Source organism: Toxorhynchites rutilus, chromosome 3, assembly GCF_029784135.1.
Source record: "Toxorhynchites rutilus septentrionalis strain SRP chromosome 3, ASM2978413v1, whole genome shotgun sequence".
NCBI lineage: Eukaryota > Metazoa > Arthropoda > Insecta > Diptera > Culicidae > Toxorhynchites > Toxorhynchites rutilus.
The window spans coordinates 63,216,775-63,242,502 of record NC_073746.1 but is presented as its reverse complement, the minus strand read 5'-3'; the positions used below and the strand labels follow the sequence as shown (position 1 = coordinate 63,242,502).

At 39.7% G+C, this 25,728-nt stretch overlaps 1 protein-coding gene across 12 annotated transcripts in view; it reads left to right on the top strand.

Annotated features, from left to right (window-relative positions):
* The window catches only part of LOC129774636 (protein abrupt), a 158,684-nt gene that overhangs the window by 48,889 nt on the left and 84,067 nt on the right, over positions 1 to 25,728 (top strand). For all 12 annotated transcript variants that reach the window (XM_055778427.1, XM_055778423.1, XM_055778433.1 and 9 more), the window contains one exon: positions 23,413 to 24,274. In XM_055778427.1, the coding sequence (XP_055634402.1) occupies positions 23,714 to 24,274 (561 nt within the window). In that variant the 5' untranslated portion in view covers positions 23,413 to 23,713. The remainder of the gene's footprint in view (positions 1 to 23,412; positions 24,275 to 25,728) is intronic.

Genomic DNA, 25,728 nt, shown 5'->3' with positions numbered 1-25,728 from the left:
TCGGCTGATAGAAATTGAAGTTCTGGATATACCCAATTTCTTGGCGCTGGCTTTCACATTGTTCTTCTGAACATCCAATTGAACGTATTGATCTATGATTCCATCAATAAAATACAAGATTTCTATACCAGCTGCAGACGTACAACTCCAAACCATCACGGTTCCTCCACCAAGTTTGACGTTTACTTAAAGACTTTTTTTATTCGGCTCGTTATTTGAAGTCATTTTGAAGAAATTCTTCTTCTTTCGTAGTTTTCTGACTCGGCTTCTGTTGACCATTCGTGCTATTTCGTTCTAACTTTTCCGACTCGTATATCATCATTATATCATCGAAATACTACAAATCAACTGATGTTTCTTTCGTTTTCGACATTTTGACTTTAATCTTCACTAAAAAATCAACTCATTCACCCGAGTAAATAGAATACCTAATATATTACTCATCGGGTTTTTCATGTGGTACGCAAAGAAAAAAATAGTTTCAAAACCATCTATGATGACAGTTGACAGAGTTATTAAAATTAACTTTTCTGTATTGGAGAGCAATATGGCGATGTAATATACCTGGTATTCTATTTACGTTGCTCTTTTGCCTCTTATTTTGATGTTAGGGTACACTTAGAAAAATCCTCGGTCGAAAACTACCAAATACATTTGGTGATGCAAACATTAGTAGAATGTACAAAATTTTTGTACATATTGTCAACAAACCCGCATCCCTACCAGAGGATAGTATATTTTACTCCATAACATTAGTAAACTTGAATGTTGCCAGATCTGAAAACTGCTAAGAAAAGTGTGTATAAACACGTTGACTACCATGTCAGTCACCGGTGACTGACACCGATTTTTCGCTCAGGCTGCGTCAGTCACTGGTGACTGACGGTATTACATATGATAATAAAGGTGACTAATATAAGCATGTGAGCTAATAAGCTTTCCCTTTCGAGCAAAAACACCTTCCACTACGATAAGAAACGTTGGCCCTAACACGATTAAAAATTTCCATATAGTCGCTATAAAACCGTGGCACTCAACGTGTTAACCATTTTTATTGTTGCCATAAGTCAATACGAAGATATAATAAGGGTATAATTGTAATACGTGCATTTTCGGGTGGGAAAATGTTGCCAATATTGGGCTTACAAATCATGGTTCTGCTTGACATATAGGAGAAGTGTGTAATACCCCCTAAGCGAGAATGGATTTAGCTTGACCGTGCTCTTAAAATTTAAGGTAACAACTACGTCAGTACGTAGATTAGTGAACCCTCAGTCATCTGTAATCGTTCTGTACTGTGTTATACTGTTTAGATACTGAATAACAAAAGTGCTACGAATTTTATTTTGTAAGGCGCCCAAATTCAAAATTTCCAATCATATGGTGTTCAATGGAAGGAAGGAAAGTATTGAATTAGAGAGACTTTAAACTCTGAGAGTTCATTCGTCTCTGGTGTTCAATGGAAGGAAGGTATTGAATTAGAGAGACTTTAAACTCTGAGAGTTCATTCGTCTCTACGGGTGTTCAATGGCCCAGCAGAAGTATTATATAATATGCCCATGAGTTGTTTCTCTCATAGACTATAAAGCTCAGAGAAACAGCTGAATGAGAGATTGCATCAATCTATTCCCTCATGCCCACCAGCGAAGAGAAGAAACCGTTCCTCTGGTGAGCGTGTTCTCCCAGTATTCGTGCATTAATTCTCCAGTCCGTGCTCTTGTTTTCCTGCATTCTCTGAGCACATAATATAGATGCCAGATGTGAAGACATGTTTTCGTTTTGAAGACATTTAATTTTGTGAAAACATCTGAGGTCATTTCAAAGTATGTGAAAACAATTGTTTGTGTGATTTATCGAACATGATTTAGAAATATCGTGATGGTTTGCTCATTTTTGTTCATTATGATTACATTTGAAGACATTTGTTCGTGCCATTCAGAGATATTTGAAAAAATCATCTGGGTACAGATACAAGCTATTTCTCTCGTGAGAATGTCTACGGCCGAAAGCGAGCAAATTGCCCCGATCGAGGGTATGCCATACTGCCCGATGGTAAGCTGAAGCGGAAAATATTATTGAGAAGGAATATAATTGAGAAGGAAATGAATCCTTTATTATCATTTTCTTTATCTGAGATATTCACTGGGAGCTCGACTCAATAAATATGACCTACAGTTATCGCCTCTGAATCGGTTTCAAGCAACAAAAACCTTATAGAAATGATGTAGAAAATCACACCGAAAATAGCTTCCAAAGAAAATGATTTTTCTTATTTTTTTAAAGCATGTTACAAGTGTAAAACTTGCATGGCAGGATTCTATCATTGACTAGCACGATTGCCTATATCCATTGCATTTCATTTCTTGCTAGTTTACGAGAAAATCAGGCGGGTCAAATTGCTCGGCAGGCGCGTTTTAGACACATCTCCTCTATATGTTTATTAGTACGGTACAAAATGGTAGCATTTACCAAAAAACTCGTTATATGTACTATTTTTCTCTCAGTGTATCAAAAGACTCGAGATGGAAAAAAAATAAAGTGGTAACGGAAATTTCAGTGTTATTGAGGTGTCCTAAACTTCATTACATTTCAATTTTACTTCTCGTCAAATGTGAAGTTTTTATTAGTTTTAACGCTGGAATTTTTCATTAAAACAAGTAAAAATACAAATAACACAAACTGCAACATTCATTTGATTCGAGTTCATCTAAAAGGCAAAAAATCAGAGTCAATGCATAAGACTAAAATTAACACACTTCAGCTATTGAGTTTTGTTTTTCTCGTTTTCCGTTTTCAAATCTTTTTAGGCATAAGTATTAAAACCGACGAAGAATTTCAATATTTCGAATAAACGTTTCCTGATTTTTCGGTAGCTTTGTCTTTTAGCGGCGTGTAGCAGGAATCTAATGTCACAAAGTAATGAAAGATTTCTGCAGAAGACTAATCTTTCTTGGGTGTAAGTCTGGCTCGACTAAAAACGTAAATAAATGAAGTCCAAATTACAAAATCGTTGTTCCTTTGATCGAAGAAACATTTAACAGATAGAGGTTGGGAATAAAAGTTGTAAATTTTTTTTTCATGCAAAATGCAATTGAAAAATAAATTTGATTGACTCCGCATCACCAATATTGATATGAAAAGTTTTCCGCTTGCGTTCAAGTTTGAGAAGAATGAAATGGAAAAAATTAGGAAAAAAAAGTAACTGCAATTTTGGAAAAGAGATAAACTTCCATAAAGCTCATCTAAAATTTAAAAATGATACTCATTTGATCTTCAGTTATTCGTTGACACATTCAATTTTGTATCATTCGAGTAACTAACTGGTATGCCTGATATGTGAATTTCTATCTGTCAAACAGCTACTAATACAATCAAATTTAACACAACTGAAACCCGTGAATATTCCCACCCTCTATCTTCCATCTCGCAATAGATTGACATATAAATATATCATATACAACGCTGAATCGGTCTCACAAATACGTGATTACATAATACATAATAAACAGGGTGGCCGATTTTTACTGTTATCATAGTTTTCATATTTTCTTTACAAATTTCATTTGTTGTGCACCACAATGTTTCTTTAGATATTGGACACGTAAACGATATTCAATGTGATTCGTCATGTAAAATATGTAAAATGGATTCCAAATCACAGCGAGTCTCTATGGTAAACAAAAATTAAGATTGCATAATTAGACTTGGAAAAATCAGCAGTTTCGCTACCCTCTTGTCATCACGGAATAATTTGACAGAGTCAGTATTAGCTTTCAAAGAAAGGTGTACAATATTTTTGAACTAATTGATCACGTGATCCAAGATCAATTCTTCAAAGAAATTTTTGATGATGATGTTTGATCATTTTCTTATGAAAAATTTTCATTTTTGGCATGGCATGACTTAGTCGTTTACTAAGGACCGTATCGTTAATTATGGGTACGCTCAAAACACAGCTTTATTTCAAATATTGCATTTATTTTTCAGTTCTGATATCAAAATATTGTATCTTATGAATGAAAGAAAGGAGTAACAGTAAAAAATAATCAAGATTCTGATTTTCGCGCCAATGATCGCACCTGCTTCTTGATGTCCCTCATTAGGTTCTGGACAACCGTCTCATCGACTTGTTTGCTCACATTTATCCAATCCTTTTTGAACTGCTCAAGGTCATCGGCTGCCTTGTCCTTCTTCCGCAGTCGTCCCTTCATCAAAGCCCAAAATTTTTCAATAGGTCTTATTTGCGGACAATTTGGAGGATTCATCTCCTTTTCCACAAAATCGACATTATTCTCGCGATACCAATCCAAGGTCAAACGTGCATAGTGGCATGATGCCAAATCAGGCCAAAATAGTGTCGGACCAGTGTGCTTTCGGATGAGCGGTAACACACGCTTTTGGAGACATTCTTTCCGGTAAATTTCACCATTCATATTCCCGAGAGTGAAGAAAGGAGATGATTTCATGCCACATTGACAAACAGCTTGCCAAACCAGCACTTTCTTACCGAATTTTTCGCAAAAAATTGACTTCTCCGCGTTCGGGACATCTGTTCCTTGCTTTACAGTGTAAAACTGTGCCCCAGGAAGAGTTTTGTAGTCCAGTTTGACGTAGGTTTCATCATCCATGACGATGCACAGTTCGCGTTTGCTTAAAATCCCATCGTAAAGCTTACGGGCACGGGTTTTCACGGAACTTGCCTGAATTTGGCTGCGTTTGGGACATTTTTGCTTTCTATATGCCTTCAGTGAGTTACGTTCTTTGGCACGTTGAACCATACCGATTGATGTTCCACACTTTTTTGCGCAATCCCGTATCGATAATTCCTTTTTTCTTTCAAATTGCCTGCAAATCTTTTTATCCAAGTTTGGCTTGGATGGCCCAGGTTTTCTGCCGCGACCGGGTAGATCCTTCAATGTATTATACATACCAAATCGCTTGATAGCGTTTTGGACCGCATGGACGCTTACTCCTTCCGCCTTCGCCAATTTTCTCATTGATATTCCTGTTTCGGAGCAGTATCTGGTCACAATGGATTTTCGTTTTTCTTCTGTTAGCCCTCTCATGATTGCACTTTTAGGAAAAAACGATCTTTTAACAATGCTAACTGAACGCTAACTGTGTCAACAACAGGAGAAAAATAAACAGCTGTCAAAACAAGCTATAGTCTTTTTCAGACGGAGACTCTAAGGCGTACCCATAAATAACGATACGGTCCTTAGAACAGTTACAGACTCGTTTAGCCATGTCGTAGTCTAATGAAATCATCAACTTAGTGATTTTACGATCCGATTGTCGTGTGCGAAGCTCTATTGGCATCCCATATAGACATAGAACCATAGAACCATATTATATGTCTATATAATATGCGGCAAATTTCATAAGTCTATGTCGCGTCAAAATAATAACTAAATTTCTCAGAGAAAAAGAAAAATCGGCCTCATAGCGCAAATACCCCTAACCTCAGCACAAAGCGATCCTGAGTGTGGCAATGGCTTCCGGGAACTCACATCCCTCCATCATTCATTCGCCAACATAATCCCGCCATGCGTGTGGCACCAGCAGCAGCAGATTCAATGCCAACAACGCGCGCCCATGATTTGCGGCCATCGCGCAAATAGAGCGCGCGCGTCGCTGCGATTGTTTATTTCAAGGAAATTTTGTTTGAACTATTTTCATAAATACAATATCAGCACAAAAAAAACTGCGTTGAACTGTGTACCATCACCGATTAGTGAGAGCGAGAGGAAGATTGAAAAGCACGAAATGTTTCGATTACTTGGCGTTATTATTGTGCGATGGCATTTAAATATGCTCACCCATATCAACTCACTAGCCGCTTCCCTCCGACAGATTCCCGGAAAATGCAACGCGATTTACCCACCGAGCACGGAAACCGGGGGCAACGGGAGGAGATAAATCGGATCGCTCGCGATGCCCGGATAATAATAGAATTTCTCGTGTTCGCTATGGACCACAACCTCTTGTAAATGAATTAAGATTATTGTTATTATTGGTAGCATTACCCCCGCCACGATCTTCTCTTGGAGAACAGAGTCTGGGAAAATAATTGAACCCGATCGAGAACCCTCTGCGATCCATCACGCGAGATGAATTAAAGTAATGACTCAAATTAATGCTGCGTGATCGCTATCCGGTATGTGTGTGCGGGTATTATTCGCTATCTGTTCTGCTACTGAGCGATGAATTAACATAATTGAACTTCATTTCAAAAATTATTCAATTAGTTCTGCTTCTGCGCCACGATGGCAGCGTCTCTAAGTGCGAGTACTTGTCGTTGACTAGATGTGAATTATATTTTTTGTCATACCCGCTCATTGCACAGATTAGACGTGGCCTCGTGACTACCGTGCAACAAAACCGCAGTCCCCACTCAGGTGCGGAACAAGAGAGAAGTGCTAGGGGGTACTTTAACTGATTGAAACAACCCTGTGCCCCCGCAACCCCCTCACAGATAGTCAACCGCGGACAGGAAGAGAGATATGCGCGGTTCCTCATCCAGTGAGAGCGCAGCTTTCGAGTGCACTATGGAATCCAAGATCAGTGCGATTCTCGCAATCTGCGGCTGCCATATATTCGCACTGCTGCAACCTCGACCGATGATACCGATGTTAACTGGATAAATGGCATGAATTTTAAATTGGTGTTTATTGAAGACAGAGAAACACACGAGAGAGATGTTGCGGCGGCATGTTGAATCTACCAGTGACGCAAACGCACAGTTTACGCTTTACATGATCCGTCACAGGTTAATTGTTTCGCCGAACCTTTCGAAATATTCTTTCGGCAACCCTCAAATCAACCCAAATCCGACGGGAAGCTCCAGCTAAATTCATCCTTCCATCAACTGGAAAAGTATCCAGCACCAATAAACTAATTTCTACGCCAGAATCTCCAACACACAAAAAAAACCCAAAAGGCCGTAGTTTTGTATTTAGTTGCCTCATTCATCCGCTTTCGGCTGGATCGCTGGATGTATGTCAGAGAGGAAAAAAATAAAGAAGAGAAATACTGTCCGGTCATAAAGCAATCAGCAGTCATAAATATCACATACAATAGCAGGAATAACAAAATTTCCGAAAGGAATTTTAATTTCTCTTACTTTTCCATCTCTACTATAAACACGCATACATGCGAGAATTGGTTAAAAAAAACCTCTAGATTAATACCCCGTTTGATGTAATATTAAATTTTTAATCAAGTTTTCGAATTGCACCCTATAGCAATTTGGGTTGTAAAAAGTCGGAGCCCATTCGGAATTGCGGGTCTTGAAAACAAGTGCCACTTTTCCGGCTGGTTACGTGTCTACCGTGGCTTAGACTAATTGCTTTCCGATTAACAACTGTTGACGGGTTGGATGTTTATCAGGAAAAAAAACTTACCAAAAAAAAAATCAAAACAGATTAATGAAAATCTGTAATTACAGCAAATTGGCACCTAAAGTGCCCAATGCAATTGTGCAGCTTGAAAGGTGACAATTTTTTCACCCACAAGCCCTCCTCATATGTTACCGCGTGTGGCGGCGAATGGTAATTGACTCCTGCTTGGCGGCGTGAGCGATTGTTGACTTTATGCCGCGGCTGTAATTAAATTGATTGAAAATCGATTAATACATACATAAAATAATAACATTTAAACGCCCCCCTCTTCGCTGAACGCCATTGCGGCCACAGCTGCGCTGAGTGCACTTGGCACTTGGCCGCCCCCAAAGAGATGGTAAACCGCCAAATAATCACTTGCAGCAACAGGGATGCCAGATTTTTGTTCGTGGGAATCCTTCGAATTTTGTTGCAATACACCGAGGGAAGAAAAATATTTCGCGTAAATGAGCCCGTTGAATAAGTAATTTTGTGTAGATTTGCCCTGAGAACGAATATTAGGAATATTTACTTGACATTTATCAAAAGACGCACTAAGGATGAGCAGCGATTGTGAGAAACCATAGAAATTATATATTTTATCAAAAGCACAAATTTTTGAATTACTTGGCGTTATTATTGTGAGTTGCATTTGATTATGCTCAACCATTACGGCTCCCTTTCCTCTGACGGCATATTCGAAAATGCAATACAATTTAACCACCAATCAAAGCAGGGCAAAGGAGAAATTAATTGGATCGCTCGTGACGCCTGGACGTTTGTTGGGAACGACAGTAACAAAGTTATAAAATAATGTTCAGAAAGGTCCACTATCGGTTCATAGGGGACACAAAAACAACATGAATTGACGTAAAAAAAATCAGCTAAAAAATTATAAGAACCCAAACAAAACATTTATTTAAAATGTGCTCGAATTTGAATAGAAGTTTTGACTGAAACTGAAAGTTTTCACAAACACCTATATCACTGTCAAATAGTGCTGAAATTTGACTTATTTTATTTAGATTGGCTTAAATTTATTATACGTAGGCTGCTCCGTAGCCATCATCATTTCGCGAATGGCAACATTGGCGAAGTTTGAAAGTTTGGAAGATTTTTTACTCGAAACGTTTTGCCGCACGGAGGCTATTTCTATTGCTTACAGTGACTTGAAAATTATGTCTCAGTGAAAAAATGAAACAAATACAATAAAACGTGAACATTTTCATACGATGTTCTTTGCACCTTTCAACGTAGATTACAGAAACATAGGTGTATCGATCAACTTACTGTTATCTTTAGCAATGAATCGCCATACAAAACCACTGTTTGTATGTTTGGTTTAATGAATTTCATTGTGGTCGTAGTTCACTCACCAAAGAATTTCTCGTAGTTCATCTAAAATCATATTAAAAAATATATATATATATATTTTTGACGATTTTTCCACATCAGAAAACATGTCACCTTTTTATGAAATAGTTTCAACATTACCAACGCTTCTTTCTGCGAACGAATTTTGGTTGAATACTTTCTGCGAACTCAACTCGTTTCGAAGCAACATGAATTTTTATATGGGAATGTAGTAGGAACTCTCAACACTCAGGTATTCACGTTTTCGATCGAATCCCAAATAGTCAAAGGATTTTGATTTAGTGTTACAATCTTCTGAAGAAGGAAATTCCGAAGTTCTCCGGTAATAACTCCGGGGGGATTAGATTCTTGATTATCCAAAGATTCGCGAATTTATAATTTATAATTTTGAATTCATTAATTAATTTATTATAGGATTATCAAATGGAATACGTACCATTTCATTGTGGTACTCCCACATATTACTAGTTACATGCTCAAACACCAGTGTCATAGAAGTTGTTATTGGAGCAGTTTTTGGATTAAGTCTCAACTATATCGAAAACACATTTCAATGCCTTAACGTGAGCTAATGTGCTTAAATAGACCATCTTAAAACGATGATCTAGCAAAGTAGCTGTTACAAATGTATCCACCGTTTGAATATCTTTGAAATCACGTTCTTGTTGCACCAGGAACATCGCCTTCCATTGTTTGACTGGTTCTGTGGTGAGACACATTGAATCAAATTTCTGAGATCTTAAAGATCGAGCAATATTATACAAAAAAAACCCGGCGATTCATCTGAACAGCTTATAAGCGAATGGCACATTTCTAGTTCAAAAACTAAATGTTCAGTGTTTGGCACGATTTCTGGATTCTTTAAAACAATCTGAAGTTCGAATTATTTATAGTTTAAATAAACAATGATCGATATTATCACCCGTGTTCTGAAATATCGAATCGAATCTCAATTACCCGAACGGAGCTCAATTTTGCATTTTGAAATCCATTCGAGTCACATCAAATAGGGTTGTGCAAATATGGCAACCTTGCCACGCAATTCGACATTGAAGAAATTGAGCTTCATTGTGTTGCTTTTCTGTGAAGCGAGAATGATGATGGATTTTCGGGTGGAGTAAACACGCGTTCAATATAAAGATTATGAATGAAAATTAACTTTTTCGTGCCAAATTTGTGTGGTCTGATCATAATGTTGTATTACTGATAAAGTTTTTACGGGAATGCTAGGAAAATGATAGAGAAATTGTGAAGTAATAGTGAGAAGTACATGTTCAAAATAATTAAACAACATCAAGTAATATTTTTCATTCGAATTTGAAAAATTTAAAACTACACATGTATAGGTTTGCGCTATTTCGAACCCTTTAGAGTTCCGGAATATGGGTAAATGTATTTAGCAATGACAAACTAAATTCTGTAGATTTTGTCCACGACTCCGTAAGTCTACGGTATTTCCGTAGTTCTGGCCGCTCTGAACAGCAGCCGCGATTGGGTCGCTGGGTGAAGTGAAGTAATTTCAATACCGAATTGATTGTGCGAATGAGTCTCCGAGAAACAAGCCCCTCCGTACGGGACGAGGGGCACATCAATCGCCATGTTATGCAGTGTAAAAATAAATTCAACGTTCAACTGGGAATCGGTCAGCGAAACCGCTAGTGTAGGCGCAAATATCATTACGCAAGAATCGACAGCCCCCTGGCGTTAATTGGGGAGAGGGAATAAAAACCCGAAACACCAATTGCTCCCAGCAGTGTATATCTGGGAGAGGGCCAATGAAGAGGAAATCAATTATTATGATGTGGATTTTGCGTTCATATCACCCCATTTTAATCGGCTGTAATGGAATAATAATCTTGCCAGTGCCGTGAAGGGGATCGGATGTTCCTGCCTCCCGGTGTACACGAAGGCATCAATTAAGACCTCCAATAGCGAAGCGACATCTTAACAGTCGCTCCGTTTTTGTTTTTTTTTTTGCTCGCCTAACTCTGCTGGAGAAACTTGTTTTGAAAGTTGAAATTTGAGCTTCTAATCGTTTCAATTGAATGTAATCAAATTGGACGAAAAAGAGAGCACAAGAAATATGTTTATACAGATACACACATGCCCACATGTGAGTAAAGCTTCTCGGACTTCCCAGGCAATGTTCGGCGTCGAGATTTTATTTTGGAGAAACCAGTTCCCAAGAGGAAAGTCACCGCGCACACCACAAAAATGGCACATCGAAATAAATAGCTAAAACAAAGATCAGATGAAACAGTCGCTGCATTGAGTGGCGCGCCGCGCGTTCTTCTCTGCAGGGATATATCCTGCCATAGATCGGTTGGAGGTTTTCGAGAACTGTACACAGACCCTAGTCTGCTGGTTGCACACACTCACTCACATGCTCCACTCCGCGAGCGCGAGATACATATATGTTCCAATTGGACGCGGCCATTACTCAGAAGGCATAATTATTTGGAGCTGAGTTGTTTTGGACAACAAACAAACTCGTCGGCGTTGCCGAAAAGATAAATTACTGCTAACTCAACAGATGTGTTGAGGACGCAATTGGTTGGAATGTGTGAACGTTTTCCAATTAAACGTCTAAACAATGACAATTTCGGACCAGCAGCAGCAGGTCATAAATGGTTGCGCGTGGAATTAATCAGCGCTGTCATTGCGTTTATATCGCTAATGAACCTTCACTTACCAAATCCGAGCCCCAGAGCATTTCGTTTCGCTAGGTACTTTGAAGCAAAAGTACGACCACATTCACCCCTGCGGTTGACTGTGGTCCCCTCTAACGGTGTGCTTGTTACATGATCCTTTCCTAACTCATGCAACCTTCTCGCGGAATCTCTCGGCACCCCACCGTTCATACCGTCCCTGCGCACACGAAAACAAGTGAAGTCGTAAAAGATTTCAATCTCGCCAAAAAATCACCCAACTAAGTAGCAGCTTTCACGTAAACAAGTTTGGTCCATTCGGACCTCCGAAAATTGTTTACTTTCAGTGTTTCATGAAACGGAGCAATAGAGGTGCAGAGTAGATTAGACGAAAATGGCGACTTCGAAGCTCACGCCATTGTGCCACACACTCACACACGGAACACGCAGTTGGAGAGTTCGAGTATCGACGAAAAAATTATTATTTTCACAAAGTACAACCCCCTCTTAGTCTTTCGCCAACGTATGATCCGCACCCCTCGGGTACAATAAACCAGCTTCCATCGCGAGGGGGGCTCAAACGTCACTTGAGCTTTTCGGTAGAGACTGTCTGTTTCTAGTGTAAATTTTAATTACCGTGTTAGTTTCTGCTTTGCTTTTTGCGTTACCTTCATTCGCTTCGTTGCCCCTTGTTTTATTGTGGCCGGATGAAAGTAAATCTGCGCTCGGTGGACAATCGCCGGGTGAAATTGATACCGGCGGACAGCTATGCTGGCCAATTTCTAGTCGTCGTCATCGTCGTCGTTCGATTTGAATACTTCCGCCGATTATTGTCGTGTGGTGTGTGGTTCCCTAGCTATCCCCAAGAAAATATAGAGAAAAAAAAGTGGTCCATTGAGTGGAAGCGGGAGGAAGGCGTCGAATCGAGGAGGGTGGCAGGTCAGTGACTTTGTTATTTGTGGTCAGATTAGAAAAAGGTGTGTGTTGAGTTGATTCGAAACCAGTTGATCGGCGGATTGAAGTTTTTTTCTTGTTTTGTAAATGTGATGAATTGGGGACGCGAGACCATATTCTTTTTTTTCAATTTCTTGAAGAAATGTGGTCAAGATCATCGTTTGTCATCAATAATAATGTGAGTTAAATATTAGCAGGTGAAGAAAACGATTAAAACTCACACATCAAAACTGTTGTTGTTAGTATACAGACAAAAACATTATTCTCATCAGACTTTCTCGTAAGATTCATACCGAATTGATCAAAATATTCACAATAAAACATACACAAACATAAGGTCTATTCACAAGAAGGCTATAATAGGTAAATTTTGGGAAATATGAACAAACTTTCGCGTTGTTTTATGAAATCATTTTTTGACGTAGGACTACGTCATTCATTAAGGGTGCAAAATCAGAAAAACAGTCACGTTTTTATGAAATGAAGTTAACGTTAGTAACTATTTTTGTCGCGAACGGATTTTGATTTTTTACATACCAAACGAATCAGAAATTCTCTAAAATTTGTTTGATATGCTTCAAATTGCAATTCCCTGGTGTGTAAATAGTTTAAATTGATGTAAGCTAGAAGCATTTCCTTTTTCCCATACATTTGTTCTACTCATTTGTGAGCTTACCTACCCATGCCGTCAACAGCAACCAACTTATCGACGAGCGATGAAGACGAACATTTGCTAGAGTATTAATACTGGATCTCTGCTGAAGGAAACTTTCAGTCTCGTTCTATGGTCGAAGCAATTAACATCGCTTGTTTTGCCTCGTTTTGCGTCATCACATGTATTCGTTTCAACTTGAGCTATGGACGCGACCAAGTTTGTGAATGTATGTGATTTGGATTCGCTGACCAGTAGCAAAACTTTCTCCACTAAGGATGCAAGCTGCGCTTATCCCGAGCATGAGAAAGTAATGCAACTTAATTAACAAAAATGTTTCTTTTGAGAATAGCGTTTTGTATATTCAGTGTAATGTATTCGAGAATCCGGCCCAATATTAACGGTGAACGATCCGTTTACACTTGTATTCTGGATTGACTTAGACTAAATCTCCCTCTGAATAGTTGCATTTGATATTGGCTTTAGGGGTGCGTTTATTACTTGTATACTAATGGAAATCCACACCCTACTGTTGGTTTACTTGGTTGGTTGGTTGGTTGATGTACGAACGATGTCTTGAGGTTTGATTCCATTGAAGCAATTCTGAAAAAAATGTAGCATCATATTTGATATTTGCAAGTATTGACATTGTTTTTGTTTCCAAAACATTGTTTCGTGTTCGAGTTGAATTTTAATGCATTGATATGAAAGAAATTGTGACATACGATCAGCTTGTGTATTCTTCTTCGAGGGCAGAAATAAATCATCAACCAATTACCGTCATCGGGTTTTACAAAAAAAAACCATTCCAGGGCGACCAAACAAACATTTCTACCAAACGGTTATTTCAAAAAATAATATCCAAAGTTATAAACAAGCATACTGAATAATATAACAGCGTAGTTCTACGTCAACAGTGCGGTCGTGTATTGGATACAATCTCCTATAGATTTTTATTAAATCATAGCAAAAGGTACATGTTTCATATATCATCATGTCTCACAACCGATTCACTAGTGATCTCGGCGCAACGGTCGAGTCAGATTCCTCGACCCCTGAAATGACAAAACAAAAGAAACGAACATAAAAACGTTCAACTAGTCTTCTAGAATAGATCGCATTATTTACCAAATTCGACAGTTTTTTGATACAATGCATACATATCAGAATAGAATAGTAGGCGAAGTATATTTGGATTGGTTAACAAAATATGGTGTCGTATTTACTTGCATTGAATATGACATGTATATGGAAGAAACAAATAAATATTGAATATACACACACGATACATTCAACAAAATCAACAATCATAAAACTATTTGATTTGACGGATAACAGTTACATTGTGACTTATTTGCACTATTTAAGTGGTAAAAATATCCAGATAGCAGTCGTACTTTTAGTGATCGAGATCAGTTTTCGGTATAATGTTTCTTGATTGTAGTGAGCCCTGAAAATATCATCTTGGTACCGCTACAATTATGAAAACTGGCTTGTTCCCATAAAGTTGACGGAGTAAAAATGACGCACAAAAATACCGCATTTATTCGGTCTTTCTCGATGGGATTTCATAAATCACTGCAACGTTATAATCACATTTAGCGGGTATTTCCGAAAACGAATGTTTTAAACATTATCACATCACACTGGTTAATCCACCTGGGTGACGTCTCTAGAGAAACCCTGTTGAACCGACAGGAGCCAACATATCGAGTATCCCACTGACATTTTCCCTTTGTTTTCACATGAATTGTGTATCCCACTGACAGTTCTGCTTGAGATTTTGCGAATGATCCTAGCACCAATCATAGCACCCGGCTGGGTTAATCAGTTAACACTTCAGTGCAGTGCTGCCAATAGAATCTACTTTATATCAAAACAAATGATATCGGTCATATAGAAAACGTACATACGGAATGAAATATTTTTTTGAACAAAAATTAGGGTATCGTTCGACATATCATCAGAGAAAGAGAGAATCATCCTTCTACAAGGGATTTGCCCGTGAAACCATGTCTTTTGCGAGAACGAATCGGTACCCTACTGAAACTGTATCTGAATAATTCATAATAAACTATACAGTCTACATTTGCATACTGATCTACATAGTTTATTTCTACATGAATTGCCATTTCCTAGGCCTGTTTAAAGAAGTACTTTGAAAATCAGAAACTGAAGTCGCCCGGGGCGATTTGTTCTCGACAATGACAACGAAATTTCGTATTTCTCGAAACAAGTTTTTTTAGTACTTTTGAAGGATTATTAAAATAGAAACATGAAAACATTCGGATTGAATGCCAAAGAATTCCTGGATTCGGAACTATTCATTCCTGTACGTCATTTGCTCGTCACTATATGCATTTCTAAAACTGTTTTTACAAATAAAATTTAGTACTGAAGACTGAGGCAGCATAAAGCTGCATGAATATCAGCTTCAGTTTGAACATGGTTTAGTGGTTCAGTTAATAATATGAATCAACATAAAACTATCCTAAAAAAGAAAATTCTTGGACTTACAGTGACAGACAAAAAAAATATTGTCATTGTTTATTGAAGAATATTCAATTCAGGAAACTAACTGACGAGATTAACTCGTCAATCTTCGTTGTTGATTTGGATGGATAAATGTTAGAAAGTCGTTTATTGTGATCATCGCCATTTGCTTTAATTTTCCGGGACGTGATTACCCGTGGTTTCGGCACCAAAAATACTGAGAGAACTAGGAGAATAACAGACCTAAGCTGTATTCACCGCGGCTTTTGTTATTAAACACTCGCCACTAAACGGCAAAACTTCGAGTTCAATCCGTTGTATGGTAAATTATATTGCTAACTTCAACAGCGACCAATGCCATTCCAAGCGATGTCTGGATCGTTTCACGACGAAAATTGTCTTCCTATCTGCTGCTAGCTCGGGATTGTTACTCTTCAAAGCGACTACCATTACTTTTGAAACGTCTGCTTGTGAAAATATGGCCTCCACCTAGTTTGAACAACGCCAATGGTATTGAAAGTTCAGATGAACCCTCTTCCTATCCTCGTGAAAAAAAAACAATGCATTTCTCTGTAAATGTTTGCGATTTTCATAACCCCCGGCCATACAACCCTGGAATAATCAGCTGTTGTTATTTGGAATTTCACGCGTTTCAATTGCACACAGCAAAGGAAGTCCGATTGCAACTTAAGACATAGCTCTAGCTACACATCTGAAGGTCGTTTCACTTAGAATTCCCCTCTCCGAAAAAACAAGTGAAGCCGCGCTAGCCTAGCTAGAAATGCAGGAATAATTTTTAATTAATGCGATCCAGCAGCAGCTGCACGCACTCAATAACCGCGCTAGTACTTTCCGCTTAAACCGAAACAAATATCCGCCATCCGTCATCTCTCCCAACAACATCGCCACTAATTGAGCCAAGACGCAAACCTCTCACCAACCATCGGGGAAACGCAAAATTGGATCAATGCCAGAGTCAACACACCATTTTTCTTTCACGCCTGTTGGCTGCTGGTAACGCGAAGCATCTTTAGCCCTACATATAAATCAAATTTTAAACCGTCAATCCGACCTTCCGGTCGGTCGTTCGGTTCAGCGCCAACTACTTGGCGCTTGCGTACGCGAAGAAAATTATGAATAATTAGGAAGCATTCTTTTTTTTTTACTCGAACCAGTCATACAAACAGGAACAAAAACAACTCTCCGGAGCCAATCCGGAGAACCAAGCGGAGGAAAAAGAAGAAATGAAAAAGCAACAAGAGAAACCAATTGAAGACTGATTCTAAAATAGCATTCAATTACACTTCCAACAACACATCCCACATTGCTGCTCCGCTACTTTGCGCTTATATTTTCCCCCTGGAAACCCCTCGCGCGCACTTAGGTGTGAGGCGGAAGGGTGGAATGAAAGAAAGAGTTCCTACCGGATAATCGGATAAGGGGGAAAACAGCTAAGTGAGGCACAGATTACGAAGTTTGTAATAATTATATTCTCGAAGCGTTATTATTAGTAAAAGGTCCGATTAAGTGCTATTTTCGAATAATAGACGTGAATAACTTAAATATTTAATCTTAATCGCCATCGGCCGTGATTGTTTGTTTGCCGGGTATGCACATTTTTGCCCCGTTTCGCGACGACACGGACGGAACAACAGCCAAGCGGTTCTCACTCAGTGCGATTTGTAAGAATGAATATCAAACGAGCTGCGAGTACTTACGCTCATTGAAAATTGCGATATTCATGAGACCGGAAAGCCGCGGATGATGCAACAGAAGAAGAAGCCTGAAGAAAAGCGCGGGGGCCATCAACGATGATTAACTGTAATTTAGGTTCATCTACTGTCCAGTGGCGAACAGACGACAGTGCAGTGGTCTTGTGATATGTGTCACTGTGTGTTGTATCACAAAGGTCGAACGGTTTGCCCTTTTCACAATAATTTTGCTCGTGCGTTTGTATTTGTGCGGGTGTGTGTGCACGGTCCGACATTGAATTTATCGCGCGAATTCTCAAGTCACGAGAATCGTCGTTCCCAAGTACGTTAATCTCGGCCTGCATACTGAACTGATGAATGGGAGAAATTTTGTGCGATCAAGAATGTAAATTGCGGATTATACATACTTGTGAACTTATTTTCGCTTTGTTTTGACATTTGGGGAAAAATTCGAAGCGATCAAGTAAGTATTCGGCAATAAACACCACGGTGTGCACAAATTCTCGATTTTGTCAAATAAATTAAATACTTCAACAAATGATCTTACGATCAAGATCTTTGAATTTACCAGATTGGAAAGGGTATCTGGAATGAGGACTGGATGTCGAATCTAAATCAGAAATCCAATCCAAAATCCACTCCTGGTTTCGAGTAGATAGCGTAAAGAGTCTAAGAAAAGCCTCTACTGATAGATCTACAGAGACAGTATTGATTTCGAATGTTTAGACAAATATTAGTGGGCTCATTTGTTATGAACAAAAAGTGTTTCTGAAGGTATCAATACATTTGACACATTTTAACAGATAAAATTTAGGACCAGCACCAGAATGTAATCCATTCTATTTATTTTGATGGACATGAAGGCTATCTTAAGCTTCTATGCTGCCCATACCATGCATGATTTGCGACCGCCAATTCCGAGTGGCGAAATATGGCTTCTTCTTTCGTAAATCTCGCCATTATTCGTTGAATCCATCAGGTAGTGCATATTGTGTTACGCTTCTATCGATTGTTGATCTTGTTTACGTGAGATCCTTTTCCGTTTTCCTGCGAGGTTCACCAAGGAGCTGGGCACCACTTGATAGAATCGACCAATTCGACGAATAATTTCGCTAATTGCAACTTTTTAACGGTGGAATGCATCAATTTATCCATTTTCTTCTCCCTAAGTATCTCCTTAATTTGTAATTTTGCAAGTCTCTTGAGCTTGAGCTGGAGTAGTAGACATATAATCGCCCGTTGAGTGGCATATCATTTTAAATTTGTGTTCATTGCATCTAAAAATCTACTATAGTTTTCGCTTCACAAATCATAACATGAAGTTTAATGCCATCAACGCAAATTTCCACTTTGAGAACCGACCTGATCTTTCTCCCGATCCTTTATTGCAGTGATACCTTCACCAAAGATGCCAAGTTTGGAGACATGTCTTCATTTTGATATGATTTTGTGAAGACATTATGAGATATTATTCCCATAAAATTCCTACTATTGGCCTAAAATATCGACAAAAAAAGTAAGTAAGAAAGTAAGAAATAGTGTCTCAGTGTCATCATTGAAATAAATTTCAAAACCTCAAATTAAGTTTAATGAAACGCAATATATAACAATATCATTTAGAATTAAAATAGAATAATCTATCAAACATTATTCAAAGCCGAGCTATGAATTTTAGTTTCTATCAATATCAAATTGTGAAGACATTTTTTCGTCCCATTTGAACACATCTGAAAAAATCATCTGGCATCCATGACCTTCACTCAAAACACAAATCGATATTTGCAAAACAGAATTCGATATCTACAATACTCAATTCGATGTTCACAGAACACGATTCGATATCTGCAGCGCAAATACTGCGAAACAAATCACTTTTGGGCCACAGATTTTCCACAATAATCCAGAGAAATCGAACAAATTCCACTGGATTCCAATGCACTGATGCATAAAGCATATTTTTATAATAAACTAGCTGTACTCTGCCACGCTTTGCATGATTGAGAAATCCCTTCGGTGTTTTACAAACTTCTTATCCAAAAATCTTAAAATGATTAAATGTGTGGTTCTATACAGAATAGACACTGAAAAACAGGCGAAAACATTAATGACCAACGTGATATTAATTGTGATTGACGTGATTGATGATGATTTTAAAATAAATATATTACACCATACAGCGTCGGACAAAACAATAAGGCCACTACTACACAAACGAATAAATTATGTTTCAAAACATCGAGAAAAAAATACTTTAACTCAGTATTTCAATCCTTTAATAGTCCTTTATTTGTCTCTTCCGAAGAAATAAAACATATTCACAATTAAGTACCAAAATAACGCGTCAAAAAATAAAACCAACTCAAAATTAGGATCCAAAAAAAAATCATGCCGGGAAAAATTTCCTTCAACATTCCGTGCCAAAACTTCGTTGTGTAACCCTAGATTCGAATGATCTACCTGCTCGACATAGAATCGATCAGCTTTTCACAAGTGCTGACAGGGATCGCATACCAGGCTGCTTGGATTTTGCCCATAGTTCCTGTTAGTTTTCCGATTTTTCCGTATAAACCGACTTCTTTACGATTTGCCATAAACTCTCGATGGGATTCAAGTCCGGTGACTGGGCTGGCCTCTCCATGACGTCGACCTTATGATCAGCAAACCATTTCTTCACAGTTCAGGCGATGTGTTTGGGGTCGTTGTCTTGCATGATTTGCCATTTTAACGGAGATGCCATTTTAACGGCATCTCTTCCTCCGCATACGGTAGCATAGCGTCTTCCAATATTTGAGCGCAAAGTCTCAGATATGATCAGATATGGATGTCCTCTATCTTATCCATCCAGGATAGGGGGAGGATAGGGGTATCTACAGATTCTTTGCGTCAGATTTGGTGTGACACGTTATCATACTAGTGCAAGCGCTCGCCGCTTGGTGTCGCATATGTAGGGACTAATAATTGATCGGACAACAAAGTAACATAAACATTTCTCACTATTTTCTGGATGGATAGTAATATAACTACTAAAACTACTTTTCTCAAGTTCTCTGCACATTTTCCGAATATTTTTAAAACAAGAGATTTTTTTTGGCATTTATTTCGTTTCGTTTTAAAACATGAATGCTAACATGCTAAGGAAAAGAAACCGCTCATTTTCCGGTCAAATACAAATCAACAAGATTCATATATAATCAATGGACATGATCCAGGGTTTTTTCATCTTTTGCATGCAGAATTAATTTTAACAGCTTTTTGTAAGACCTGAAGCCAATTTAAATAGATCCAACTGTCATTTTCGATGTGTTAGTTTATTATTTGACACATTATTCAGTGAAGATTTTGACCATGCGTTGAGTCAGACCGTTAAGGAATTTTTGAAAACTTCTGTTTCATGAAAAGTAATGAAAATGATTCCTAAACATTGTTCCGGCAGCTTGCCTAAATAATTTTCGCGGCTCATATAGAAAACTTAGTAATGGTTTATATAGTTTTCGACTAGAAAACATAGTTTACAGAACTCAAATTGCTAAGAATGTGCTAAATTTGTCTATGGTGTCTCCAATACTGAAAATAAAATTCCGATTGAAACGCAATTACGCAACATCAAATTTTGGAACATCTCGAGGAACGTTGCAATTGCGCGTTTTCCCCAGTACGAGTGCAACAATCGAGTAAATCCCCTTATTTTCCTCTAACGCCCTGCGGATCCTCTCTAGAGAACCAACTGGCAGCTGTCTTCTGTCTTAATCCCTCCGACCCGACAGATAAATTGAAACGGCAGCAAGTTGGTAGCGCGCGAACGTTACGCACACCCGCGCTTTCAACTCGCCACGGGCAATATTTTCTCGTCGATCCAAAAGCGAGCGAGGGGGGGAAAACATACATATTTTTGAATCGCCTCCGGGAAGACACTTCACAGCTTCTCAGCTTGCATCACCCTCCTCTCCAGGCCGGTATAAAGTGTGACACGCAAATGGGATAAATTTAAAAATAAACTGAAAACATATGTACGATATGATCGACGCACCAGCGGAGGAGCGACCAAAAATACCAGCTCCAAAAGCACGCAGAAATGTGTGTATGTTTTCATGTACCCCGAGTAATAATTGCGCTCATAATTTATGCGGAGAACCGTGACTATGCTTCGGCCCGAACTCGAGCGCGCAATAAAACTCGCTCCATCGAGTGCTGCTGCTGCTGCTCTTTCGCTGGTGTGTTGTATGTCGTTTAAAGCATAAATAATTTTAAAATCATATTTACGCGGGAAAGATGGGTACGTGCGCCTTCCCATTGAGTTCTGACGTAAAAACAATTACACATGTGTGTTTCGCGCAGTTATGGTTCAATTCTTCCGTCTACACCACTGGCTACGAAGCCTACCTCCCAAGTCTCGCCAGGTCAAAGCTCCACGGATTCTAATTTAATTTTTATTACTCGAACAACGCAGCGAATTATCACAACAATTTTTATTAATGCCTTACATCCTCATGCCGAGAGACATGAGAACGGTAAGCCCGAAGAGTAAAACCAACTAAATTCCATAATCACCCCTTCATACGCAGCGTCCCAAGCGTAGGCGCCCTTTCGTAAACCTGCCCGATTTGCCATCATGCCAAAATTCGACCGAAATTGCTATTCACTTGATCTTTTGGCACGCCAACGCGAAAGGGGAAGCTCGGAAACCACTTGAACGAGAGTACAAAAAAATAGAGAAAAATATTTCATCACAATTAGATGAAATTGCGCTAATTCGAAAGTCTTGTTCGCTGCACACAGCATCTTTGCCCCTAACAGCCAAACAGGCTAATAGAAGGTAATAAAAGTAATTACCATTATGCTAATTTCATGTTCTTTTTCCATACGATTTTTCCTCCCGCACAAGCGCAAGCGTTGGCTTCGGAGCAGTAAACCAACGAGAGCAATGTGCACTTTGCATTACTGTTAGTTTTATTAATTTACAGCGGCAATATTAATCTTGCTAGCTGTCGGTTGCAGTTGCTACACTTTTCAAATCGTGTTGTTTGCCGCATTCATCGCATAATTGCACAAACAAGTTGCCTAAATGTAGCTTTTTTCTCATTTCAAGTGTTATGCAAACCGGGCCCCCAATTTGATCTTGAGTTCGAGTTGAAACGACGCGTTCGGACTGGATTGATAATTAAAACGATATTGAAGGCCAATTAACACCACTTCTCTTCACCTTACTTGACTGAAGCAGTTGGATTGACTAGATAAATTAATCACAGTCTGGTGACACAACCAGGCTGGACAATTAAATTTCAAATCGATAACCCGTTCCAAAATTAAATTATTTCCGCAAGGTTCTGTGCTCCTCTCGTAAATAATTTTTCAGAACTTCGGATCGATATTTCCCCCCGACTACCTCCGCAGTTCCGGATGGCACGAGGAAAACTTCTATTAAAATGCATTTCCAGATTAATATTTATTCTGTTCCGCACTGAGGGTTTCCATCCTCCTCGGAGTGAACACACGAAACCACCACCCTATTTCTGCAAAAAATAACCCAAACTGTATCCGTCCGGTTCACACTTACACACAACCAAACTCGGTGCTTTGGCCCGAGCTGCTAGCTTGCAACATTAAACAGCATTAATCTTTATTATTTTGATCTACTCCAACCAACACTACTCGCAAGCACTAAAACTAAAACTGTTGGCGAAAAATCGACCAGCGCCTGGCAGGAGCCTGTATGTGTGGGTAAGGCTCCCTCGGCCTTCTCTCAAGCACAACACACAAACCAGACTGCAGCGCCAGCAAAGAGACCCAAAACTTGCAGAAAATTGGAAACTCTGCTCTCCGTAATGTCGTAGTTTCTCATTGAAATCACTTCCCTCCCCCCGTTGCACCCAGTTTTCGCTCACTACTGCTGCAAGTACGGCGATTTTGCAAGGGAAAACAATAAAAACATCCGAAACATACACACAATCGTAGCGCCTGCGTTTTCCTGGCGATCTAAAACACCCCAAAACCCTCTGCCAGTCAACTCTCTTTCGTTCCCCGGGTGGCTGTCTCCTCCTGGAAAACCGAAGTCGCACAGAGCAATTCGGGCCGAAAAATGCACCACTACTGCATCACATCCCTCACACTCCAGACGACAGACAGCACTGCCGCACTTGCATTAGTATATGTCTCGAATATTAATCAAGTTTTTCCCACTTTTCCTTCTATTTATTTTGCAGATTCCGTCCTTTGTTTGGAGCATACACATAGAAATTCGGCACCTCACCACGACCCCGCTCTCTCTCTCGGAAGCGACCGCGCGCGTATATCACAGCCGCAATGAAAATGGATTTCCGGCGAAAGCTTATATGATCTCAAAACCAAACAAAGTCTCGAAGAAAACTACTACCTCTAATAAGTGAAGAACAGAAACGACAAAAAAACAAACTAAAAGCGTAAGGAAAAGCCCACCTCATATACGAAGGCAAAAAAAAAAAGGATTCGAGTCAAACACCCCCAAAAGTGCGCTCGATGTATTGAATGACGACAGCAACTGTCGCTATCCAGCAGAGTGAGATATTGAGACGATATCCGGCCATTCCGACGCCCTGGACGAGCGGCAGCTACGCCAGGATGAATGAAACGCAGCAGATGCACACGACGGACAACAGCCAACAGAGCAATGCCAGCGCCAACAACCTGAGCATACACAACAACAACAATACCAGTAGTAGCGGCGGTGGCCAGAAGCGAACCGGTGGCAGCAGTAGCAACAGCGACGCCAAAATGGACCACCCCCTCCAGTTGCTACACCGGGAGCGCGAACGGGAGCTTCACCATCAGCAACAGCGTGAACAGCATCAGCAATCAGCATCCCAGAATCAGTCCCAGACCCAGCACCACCACAACCAACACCAGCAACAACAGCAGCAGCAGCAGCAGCATAGGCCACTCTCGCCAACACCCTCCGAGCAGCAGTATGCACTCAAATGGAACGACTTCCAATCGTCCATTCTGTCATCCTTTCGACATCTGCGTGATGAAGAGGACTTTGTCGATGTGACGATTGCCTGCGAGCAGCGATCGTTCACCGCACACAAGGTAAGAGATGAACGACCGCTACCCGAATGTCTCCAAACGACACCAGACGCAGATATGGTATTTCTGACACACATTTGACAGATTGACAGCGACACTGAGATTTATGCGTCGACACGACGACGGCGATGACGCCGAGTACTTGGCGAACCGATTTCCATGTCCATATTTTGTTACCTCGTGTTCAATCGCCACCGGCAGCAACAGATTGTTGTGAGCCATCGATGATGTTGTGAATTCGTGTTCCGATGATCCTGCTTCGGTCTGAATGTGGGTACTCACCGGGGACACGCGTCCGTCCGGTTGCCGTTAACGGTTAGCTGACATTCAAATTTTGTGCTGTTTCGGTATTGTTTGTCAATGCATGTTCTGGCCGATTGATTTACATCGTGTCCAATAGGTCATAAATGCGTTACCAGAGCATATCGAGAGTTCGTTCCTTTTAGCGAACTAGGATAGGATTCAGACGCGTCTTAAATTCGTCGTAAACCCGGTATATTAACCGTATTCATTACACTGATATGAATAATACGTTTTTTCAGGCAATCCTGCTTGTACATTTTGGAATTCACAGTCTTGTTTGTCACGGAAACCTTGGTGTTTTGTCCGTAGCTACGAATACCATGCTAGATTATAAACTTTCGTGCGAATTCATCGGCAAAAACGGATTTAAAACTGCTAAGGACATCACCTCGACCAGTGGCTTCATTAAACTTTTGTCCGGGAAGCTGTCTATAATACATTTTCACGTATGTTTCGCCGTCCATGAGGATGCATCCGTCGTACTTCCTAGGAACCTCATTGTACAACATCTAGGCACGTCTCTTCGCCAATAGATTTAGCTTCAGTAGGACACTGATTGCTTACTGAATCATTCTGACGGTGCTTTGGCGATATCATAATCCGACAGTTCTGGGTTTGCCCTAATCGTTGCCAACAGCTTCAAATGCAGCCTTCGATCCTTAATTCCACTATGGCACTTGTTATGCCGATCGATAGTACGCCGCTCACGGAAATGTTTTAGAACGCTATATAGCCAACTTCAACGGCCTCGCAATTTTTTAACCTGTCCTCGTCATCGTCGGATTATCGATGTGGCTGTCCAAAACTAATTTTCGGTTCGCGGATTCCATTGAGCGTAACTTCTCTGAAACAAAATGAATCATGACGGACTTTTCAGCACTGGAAGAGGGAACATTAGGAAACAAACCGCCGTCAAAACGCTCCAGATCCAACTACTAAGGGCGTTGCAGTAAAATAAACAGTTTGTCCAGATACTAAATGTCTCGACCATTAGCGCCAATATTCGTCAATAGAAAAGTCGATTTCAGACCGAACCTACGAACAATCTTCTGTCATCCCGCATACAGTTTTTAATTTTAGGCTCCAAAAGCTCGTTAGCGTTCTCACCGAAAAACTCATCTAGAACATGACATGAAATTCTTCGTGTGAAAACC